Raw genomic sequence first — 10,152 nt, forward strand, 5'->3', positions numbered from 1 at the left:
TATGCAATACCTGACTATTTAGCCAGGGGCACTGATCTCTTTTCCCTTTGATTGTCAAATAAAAAAATGACAGAAGCCAACACAATAGCTGTCTGGTGTGAATGAATCAAAATCATACCTATTTTTTTTGACAGATGGGCCAAAAAAACCTTTTTTTGGTTGCAGAATTTTAGTAATTAGTTTACATGTGCCATGAGATGGAAAAGATTGAAAATTACTGCTCAAAGGGATTAAGTAATTAGTATGACAAGGCTAATAAAATAGTAAAGCCAGGATTCAAACTTGAAATTGTCATACTCCATAACCTTTTTCATTGTCCCATAATTCTCCACTTCTTCAGAGGAGAGGATGTAGTGGGGAGGAGGAGATGTATGGAGAAAAAGAGAAAGTGGCTGAGAAGAATAAAAGACAAAGACAGAATGAGACACTCAATAGAGAGAGATAAAAAGGAGATGAGCAGCAAGAAAGGGGCAGAAAAAGATTTGAGAGAGAGAGCAAAATAGAGAAAGTTGCATGTGAGGAGCTGCTAGAAGAAGGAATGCGAAAAAAGATCAGTTGGGAGACTGCCTCTTTGGAATGTAGGCTTCAAGAAAATATACAATCTTTTATATGCATTGGAATATCTATTAGCAGAGTAATTATTCTTGACAAGTGAAAGCACTGTAACCCTAGTACACTTTGAACAGGGTTTCTCAACTTTGGCACTATTATCATTTTGAGCTAGATAATGCTTTGTTGAGGGGAATGTTGTGTGCATTATAGGATGTTTAGCACTATCCCTAGACCCTGACTATTAGATGCCAGTGCCACCCCAGCAGTCTTAACAATCAAAAACCGCTCCAGACATTGCCAAATGTCCCCATGAGCTAAACTGCCCCAGTTAAGAACCACGGATATAATGATTAAAAAATGAACAAAAAATGCCTACCATATGCAAAATTACTCTAGTGATTGGACATCCTTGAGAACAATATGAGATTAAGTTTAGGGCCGAATTCATCTAAACTCATAGCTCTTGTTACAGTATTGCTTGCAAGCTGCATTAAAAGGAAGTGTATCTAGTTTTGAACTACACATTTTAAGGGAGAGCAGGAGATTTGTCAGTGACTGTTTACCCATCATGTAGGATGGCTCTTTCTATATATGAAAAAACACTGTCTTTGGAGATTGGAGACCTGCATTCTGGTCTGCTTTAGTACTACTTAGTTGTAGAACCTAGAACAAGTCTATAGTATATCTCTATCTCTACTACCTCTATCTCTGCCTCTACCTCTACCTCTATCTCTGTATCTATATCACTTACATCTGTATATCTTTACAGATAGTACGATGAACACAGTGGATTGTCTTGCTTGTCCTTTAGTCCCTTGCCACTCAGTGTGGTCCATGGGCATAGATAGCATCACCATCACTTGGGAGCTTGTTAGAGATGCAAAATCTAAGGCCTCACCCCAGACCAATGAAATCACAATCTGCATTTAACAAGAGATGATTTGTATGCAAATTAAAGCTGAGGAGAACTGTTCTATTCCACCTTCCAGCTAGGGTGACTTTCTAACTGCAGAGTCTGCAAAACCTAAGAGGGGCACTTTTCAGGTTTCTTTCAGCTAGAGTTCTGGTTGAAAACTGGGTCCAAAAGCTAATTTACATGCTAATTATGTGTTAGGGGCTGCTGTAAGCATTTTACATATATTATTAACTCATGTAATTCTCCCAACAATCCTGATGTTCATACAACTATGAGTCCCTTTATATAGATGAAGAAATTGAAGGCTGAAAAGTTAACTTGCTTAAATATCTATGAGCCAGCATTGATCTGAGAGTTCCAGGCATTGTAAAAAGCAATAAACAGAAATGAAGCATTACCATTTGAAAGGAAGCAAAATCAACCTTGCTTATACACTGGATGATTATATACCTAGAAGATGCAAAAAATCAAATCTAAGAGCTAATAGTATTTATTAGCATTAAAATTAATAAAAAGAATTCAGAAAGGTAGCTAGTTAAAAACTATATGAGAACCAATAGGTAGAAACCAGGAGCAAAATCATCATGTGGAAAAAAAAATCCCTTTCATAATACCAACAAAAATATAAAAATTTAATACAGATTTTAGTATTCATAATTACTTTAAAGGATTAGAAAGCCAGGGAGAAAGTGGATTACTCAATGATTAGGGGAAAAAAATAGAAGATTAGCTCCATACCTCACATTATACATTAATCATTCTAAAATGATTATATGCATAGGGTAAAAAAACCCCACATAAACACACACACACACACACACACACACACACACACACACACACACACCAGAGAAAGAGAGAGAGAAAATTAGTGGATATTTAACTAACTGTAGAATTAAAAAGAATGCTCTAAACAAATATATATAGACTAGAGGCCTGGTGCATAAAATTCATGCACGAGGGGGGTGGTGTCCCTCAGCCTGGCCTGCACCCTCTCCAATCTGGGACCCCTCGGGGGATGTCCGACTGCTGGTTTAGGCCTGATCCCTGCGGGCCTGGTCGCCCCCAACTGCCCTCCCCTGCTGGCCTTATTGCCCCTAACCGCCTGCCAGCCTGATCTCGCCCCTAACTGCCTCTGCCTCAGCCCCCACCACCATGGCTTTGTCCAGAAGGAAGTCGGACAAAGGAAGATGGCCGGTTGACCCGGTCTAATTAGCATATTACCCTTTTATTAGTATAGACACCTTGTATATATATGGAGAGTATTGTGTTTATATGTGAATGTGGGTGATGTGTATGAAATTACCAAAAAAATTCCTTTAGCTAATAAAAGTGTATAGGATTTCTAAATCCAAAACATCATAAACAAAGTTATCAAGTAAACAGCAAGCAGGAAAAATATTTATAATCAATGTGAAATAAGGGATAAATATAATGCTAAAAGGAAAATGGTCAAAGAATATTACCTGTGTGGCTCAGTGGTTGAGCATCGACCTATATAACAAGAGGTCACTGGTTTGATTCCCAATCAGCGCACATGCCCAGGTTGTGCGCTCTATCCTGGGGAGGTGGGGGGGCGGGGATGGGAGAGGGGGAGTTGGGAGGAGAGCATGTGGGAGGGTGTGTGAGAGGGCATGTGGGAGGCGGATGATCAGTGTTTTTCATCAATGTTTCTATCTCTCTCTCTTCTCCTCCCTTCCTTTGTCTCTAAAATCAATAAAAACATATAAAAAAGGAAATACAAATGTTTATACGTATATATGAAATACAAATGTGTGTATACACACACAGGGGTGGGCAAAAGTAGGTTTACAGTTGTGAGTTGTCTTATTATTTATTTATTATTGTATTATTGTTTTTGTATTTGTCTTTTTCTATATAAACTGTAATCCTACTTATGCCCATCCCTGTACATGGTTTAGAAAATTTCTGCAGCAATGTCTTACAACAGTAAGATAATTTTTGCCTAGTAAATTGGCAAAGATTAATTTATAAATTATCCTGTTCTTTGCTGGCATGGATGGTTTCCAATCAGCACTCAAATATGGCAATGATAGAAGTATACATTGCTGTAACCTTTCTTGAATGCAATGTTTTAGGATGTTTTGAGAGGCTTCAGAGTTTGACTCATTGACCTAGTTCTTCCACTTCTAGGAATCTATTCCGAAGTAGAACTGTGAGGATTTACAAGCAAAGACTTTCATGACAGCATCCTATCTAATAAAGAGGGAATATGCTAATTGACCATCACTCTATCACAAAGATGGCTGCACCCACAGCTGAGGCCAAGTTCCCATAAGGAGCCTCAATGAGCAATCAGCAGGGACCTGAGGCTATGCCCTCCCCCGCCCCCGTAGGGCTAGACAGGGGACCTCAGGCCGTGCCCCCCCCACCCGGCAGGGCTTGACAGGGGACCTCAGACCATGCCCCCCACCCAGTGGGGCTTGATGGGGGACCTCAAGGTGCACCCCCAATGCTGGGTCAGGGAACTCAGGCCGCGCCCCCGCCCAGCGGGGCTTGATGGGGTACCTGAGGCTGCGCCCCCATCCCAGTGCTGGGCCAGGGGACCTGAGGCTGTGCCCCCCTGCCTGGCAGGGCTTGCCGGGGAACCTCAGGCCATGTCCCCCACCCAGCGGGACTTGACAGGGGATCTCAGGCCATGTCCCCCACCCAGCGGGGCTTGACAGGGGATCTCAGGCCGTGTCCCCCACCTGGCGGGGTTTGATGAAGGACTCAAGGCATGCCCCTCGCCCCAGTCTGGGCTGGGGGACCTCAGGCCACGCCCCCCGTCCTGGCGCCAGGCCAGGGGACCTGAGGCTATGCCCCCACTTGACAAGGGTGGGACTGGCGGGGTCTGGATCTAGCCCAATGGTGGGGGGGGGGGGGGCGGCCGGGTCTGGTTCTCACGCGATTTTGAGGTGCATGTGGGTAGGCGGGGACTTGACTCTGGGTCCCGTGGTGAGCCCCAGGCTCTGACAGGAGGAAGGTTTTCATATACATTTTACTAATTTTCTTTCATCTCTGACACTTCTATTATAGAGAAAGGGCAAATAGCAATATTAAATTATTTCCTCTAATTAATCCCCTTTTAACCTTTTGCACTCGGATGTCGAGTGTGACTCGACACAGTTAGCATTAGAATAAAGGAATCGAGAAAAAAGCAAGCGAGTGCAAAGGGTTAATGTGCACAAATTTCGTGCACCGGGTCACTAGTTATTTATAAAAGGAAATTTAAAGCAACTTCAGTGTGCAGTATTGGAGGAATAAACTATTAAGCAGCCCTAATATAATTTTTGAAAAGAATTTTTGATAACATGTTAAAAATATGCTAAGTAGATAAAACAAGATACCAAATTCAAACAGTACATTAAAACATGTTAAAAATATATCTGTGTATATATACACATATGCATATACATAAAGATATATTAATGTAGTAGTACCAAACTTTTATATTTTACAACAAAATATTCCTCAGTGTGGGATTTCAAATGCTTTTGTTTTCTTCTTTAGATCTTTCTATATTTCTACATTTTCTGAAGTACACATTACTTTTAGAATCATAAAGACCTTAAAGCTAAAGATCAATCTAAGGATAATGGGACATCTCTATGCTCTAGGTAAGCAAGGCTGTCCTAGGTTTTTCAGGCTGTGAACTGCTGCATCTAAGTGGATGCCACTCACATTACAGATGTGTAATAAATGGACCGGAGAAGGTTAGCCTTCCAGCTGTGCAACGGGACAGAGACTCTTGTACAACACGGCCCTCACAGTTATAAACATATTTAGGTCATCTCTCATGCACACAATTACCAACACACATGTAGGATAACTGTGCCCTGTCCCTTCAGTTCCTTTGGCATTTTGCCTCTCTCCCTAGCTTACTTCTCTGAGAGACCTGACTCCTACTTCGTCTAGAGACTTGGTCCATTCTTTCAAGTCCTTCTTTCCTAGGATACTTGATTTTGATCAGGCTTTCTTTGTCAACCATCCTACCTGGAAAGACCTAGGCCAAAAGGGCAGGAGAACCTTAGCTTTCTCTCAGATGGAGTGGCATCTAATGACAAATTGTAAAAAAAAAAACCGAGGCTGACAATATCTCTGTTATCAAAACACCTATATTAATACCAACATTTCAGTATTACATGAAGTAAACACCAAAATACATAGACACTTTGATCTGGTATCATAATTACGATGAGCCAAAGATGGACTTTGTGTAATCAAATCTGATGTAAGAGCCTTCCGGGTTGAGGGAAGGGTATGAGCCTTTCAGAAAAAAGAGGAAAGAAAAATCAGCGAAGGAAAGGATGTATGTAGAGGAGCCTTCAGCCTGGGGAAGAAACCCACTTCATCAACTTATCAGATAAGAGCAAAATTCTGTGAAGGGGCTGACAAAAACCACTGAAGAGCTGGAGGAGCAAAAGGCAGGTGCCTTCCGGAGCCATTGTGGTACAGCGCGCCCCCGCATGGCCCTGACCCAGATATGAAGGAGCTGCCACTGCTGCTGCTCCTGCTGCCGCCGCCACTGCAGTCAGTTCTCTCCCAATGTCCCCGGGGCCACAAAGACTCTGGGATGCCAAGTGACTGAGCTAAGCAGAAAGGACAGGAAGAAAACCATCTCTGCCTCATTTCCAGCTAATTAATTGTGATTCTGTTTCTGTTTCTATGGAAAAGTTCCCTTAAGTTCTAAAGAACTAGTTTACAAACCAAGTTTTCGAAGATATTCCATTTGTAATGTAAAGTCAGTGTGTCCTTAAAACAAAAATACACACATCATCTCCCTAAAGAAAAGCTAAATAAAACAACTTTTATAGTTGTTAATTTCATTTATCTTTCCTTCAAATATCTTCATATCTGTAGCTACCTCTATCATTAATGCAAGGCAGTGCATACAAAACTTTAATTTTCATTTACAGGAGCTAAAATAAAGCTAGAAAATAAGCCTTTGTAATAATATTACCAAAAAATGATTTATCACAAAAGCTTGCTCCTTGCACCAATGGGTTGGGTTTAAACCAAGTTTGTTGTTTATTTTTGACTTCTTGATAAGAAATTCTTCTTTGGTGCTGATAGAGGAGGAAATGCATATCTCAGGCATTATTTTCAATTACTGTGTATGTAGACTTAGAGTACATAAATAAATCCTGTGATAAAAATAAAAATAACATTTTCGAAGGAGTACAGGAAAATAAATTTCCATGACACGCAACGAAAGAAGCAGGTATGCAAAGTGGTATTTGTTTTCTAGAATATATGTTTCATTCTTTTTCTTTGTACCATAAGCAGCTCTGGCAAGACCAGAACAAATGATAATGTGATATCCACAAAAGCTTACATCAAGTATTTTATTTTTATGTATTTCAGAGAGAGGAAGGGAGAGGGAGAGAAAGATAGGAGCATCAGTGATGAGAGATAATCACTGATTGGCTACCCCCTACTGGGGATCTAGCCAGCAACCCAGGCATGGGCCTGACCCGGGATCAAACCGTGACCTCCTGGTTCATAGGTTGACGCTCAATCACTGAGCCACACCGGCTGGCCTAAATGAAGTATTTTACATGCTCTCTTACAACCATTTGAAAATTTACTTTGGGAACCTCAGCTCAAATGCACCACAAACCCCTACTTCCTCCACTCCCCCTCCCCTGCCTTCCTGTGGCCCTTTTCTTCACTTTTCCAGTTCAACAACTAAGGTAAGGGGAACTAAGCCCTTTAGCTACTGAGTTATGGTGCAATTGATGGGGAAAACTACCAGGGAGAGACTCAGGAAGATCTGGCAACCAATGTTGTGCTTTAGTCACCATCTCTTATCTATATATATAAAAGCCTAAGTGACCGTTAGGACCAAACAACCAGACGACCGGCCGGTAGTTATGACGCGCACTGACCACCAGGGAGAAGACACTTAACTTAATGCAGGAGCTGCTCCCTGGTGGTCAGTGCGCTCCCACAGTCAACCTCCTGGGGCTGGCCAACTTCCCAATCTGGGCAGCCAGCCAACCTCCCGCAGTCCCTACCCCCCAGCCTACTGGCCCCAATCGGCCCAATCGCTGGTCAGGCCAAGGGACCCCACCCGTGCACGAATTCGTGCACCAGGCCTCTAGTCCTATCTAATAAAAGAGTAATATGCAGACTGACCATCACTCCAACACACAATATGGCTGCCCCCATGTGGTCAAAGATCCTGCCCCCATGTGGACACAAGATGGCCACCACAAGATGGCCAGCAGGGGAGGGCAGTTGGGAGGCACCAGGCCTGCAAGGGAGGGCAGTTGAGAGGGACCAGGCCTGCAAGGGAGGGCAGTTGAGAGGGACCAGGCCTGCAAGGGAGGGCAGTTGGAGGCGATCAACCCTGCAGGGGAGGGCAGTTTGGGGTGACCAGGCCGGCAGAGGAGGGAAGTTGGGGGCAAACAGGCAGGCAGGGGAGCAGTTAGGCATCAATCAGGCTGGCAGGGGAGTGGTTAGGGGCAATCAGGAAGGCAGGCAGGCGAGCAGTTGGGAGCCAGCAGTCCTGGATTGTGAGCTAAACGGGCAGTTGGACATCCCTCGAGGGGTCCCAGATTGGAGAGGGTACAGGCTGGGCTGAGGGACACCCCCCCACCCCCCCGCCGCCGTGCACGAATTTCATGCACCGGGCCTCTAGTATTGTCATAAAGATGAAAACTTACACTTCCATATGGCGAGCAAGCCTAATGCTAAGACATATTCTGTGTGTGCCACGCACTGTTACTTCTGATTCCTAAGTAAAATATTGACACACTAGAAGTTATACTTAACCTCTCAGTGTATTTAATGATACTGGAGTTTGTGAAATGTTACAAAAAGGACAGATGGAGAAGGAAAATGAGAGGAGACAGGTGTGGATTCTCCCAACAGTATCGGTTGCAGTAAAGGCAAATAATGATGTGAATTCCTGTTCCTTAATGCGATTCTGAAGGTTGGCTTATTTCTCATATTTTTGAACGTCTAATTGTATTTGCTGGTGAACATCCATCCCACATATGTAATTCAATTTCTTTGATTAAATTCCTGGCCTACTGTTGAACACATCTGCTGTGTTATAATGCCTTTGGTGCCCACGGGAAGCAAATTTCCTGATTCTTTTACTTTTAAAACCAAGTTTAGCTCTTGTGTTCACGGGAAGGTCTTGCTCTGGGAAAGTCCCGGTCAAGACCGTGACAGTAATATCGCTCCCACCCGCGCCTCAGACACCGGCTGGGCGGCGGGTAAACCCGCCCACACCTCCCGGCGCCAGGTGTGCGCCCCACGCGGGGACGGGGGGCGGGGGGTGCGGCCCCGAAACCAGCGCCGGGCCGGCCTCGCACCAAGTTGAAAAAGGAGTGTTTACGAGGAGGCTTCGGGGCAGTGAGCACTGAGAAGGGCCCCCCCGCGGGGCCCGGGCCGGCCAAGGGCCGGGCGGACCTGCCCCGCACCAGGCCTCGCACCCGGCCCCGCGCCGGTCCAACCGCTCTTCCGGGCCACGCGCCCGCCGGCCACGCCCTCCGTCGGGGGGCGCTCGGACCCGGCCGCGCCGCCCGCTCACCTGCCCGCGCTCCTCCTGCGGCCGCCGCCCGCTCCGCCGCGGGCTCGCCCCGGGCTCCGCTTCGGTCCCCGCCGCCGCCGCCTGCTCGGCCAGCGCGTCTCCGTCCTCGCCGCGCGCCCCGCCGTCACCGCTGCAGTCGCTGCCACCCCCGCCTCCGAGGAGCTGCCGGGCCGAGCACATCCCGCCGCCGGGACGGCCGCCGGAGGGGCCAGGCAGCCAAGCGCGAGGCGGCGCCACCACCGGAGGGGACCCGCCGGCACCCAAAGCGCTCGCTGCGGACAGCGGTCTCCCCCCCTGCGGCCGCCAGCCCGAGCGGGGAGTAGCAGCTCTGTCGCGCCCCTGCCCGCCCCGCCCCTGCTCACCGCCCCGCCCCTGCTTCACGCCCCGCCCCCGGCCGTCCGGCGGAGCCCGGGGGTGTGGCCACGCGGGGGCGGGGTCCACGGGGCGAGTGGGAGAGCAGAGCGAGGGTGCATGTTTTCGCGCGTTTGTGAGAGCGACTGTCTACATTAGAAGACTGTGTGTGAGAGTGTGTATAAGAGGCTGCCTGTACATAACAAAGTGTGAGAGATTGTGTAAGAGACTGAGAGATCACGTGTGTGAGTGTGTGAGAGAGAGAGAGAAACACAGTTACAATCCAGTGGGGTCCCCTGTTCTTACCTGACCCCGGGACTGGGGGAGGGGGGGGGGTCCCGAGGGGGATGTGCTGCTGGCTGACAGGCGGGGTAGCTGTCCATCCTTTCCAAGGAATACTTTTCTCTGTTTTGTTCCTCTTGTCTCCTCTCCAGTATCTTTTTGTTTCTCTTTTGAGTGCTTCCCCGGTGTTTGTTGGTTGTTGGAGCCTTGGGAGCTTTTGGTGGTGTAGCTGTCTGCCTTTGTGTGTGTTTTTATAAAAGGGTAAGAATAGGTATCGCTCAGTGGGTGGTAAGGGGGACACAACCAATTTGTAATTCCTTTTCTTACTACCTGTGATATTGTGGTTTGTAATAAGTGTATATTTGCTCTTCATCCCCATTTCTGGCCCAGAACCCTTAAAATCTTGGAATTTCCTAAGGGAGGAGAGTGATAAAGGCGCTTTTTGTTATATTAATGAGGTGACTTTTGAAAAGTCCCTAGGCAATTAGAGGGTTGAAACTTTCAG

General features: G+C 46.3%; 1 protein-coding gene across 2 annotated transcripts in view; it reads right to left on the reverse strand.

The window, feature by feature from the left end:
- Positions 1–9,341, reverse strand: part of FAM241A (family with sequence similarity 241 member A) — a 32,544-nt gene extending 23,203 nt beyond the window's left edge. For both annotated transcript variants that reach the window (XR_013813349.1, XM_079767428.1), the window contains exon 1: positions 9,015–9,341. Coding sequence is in view for 1 of the 2 variants with exons in the window: in XM_079767428.1 (XP_079623554.1) it covers positions 9,015–9,194 (180 nt within the window). In the remaining variant the exon portion in view is untranslated. The remainder of the gene's footprint in view (positions 1–9,014) is intronic.
- Between the last annotated feature and the right edge of the window lie 811 nt (positions 9,342–10,152).

This window comes from Cnephaeus nilssonii, assembly GCF_951640355.1.
Source record: "Cnephaeus nilssonii genome assembly, chromosome: 1".
In the NCBI taxonomy this organism is placed as follows: domain Eukaryota; kingdom Metazoa; phylum Chordata; class Mammalia; order Chiroptera; family Vespertilionidae; genus Cnephaeus; species Cnephaeus nilssonii.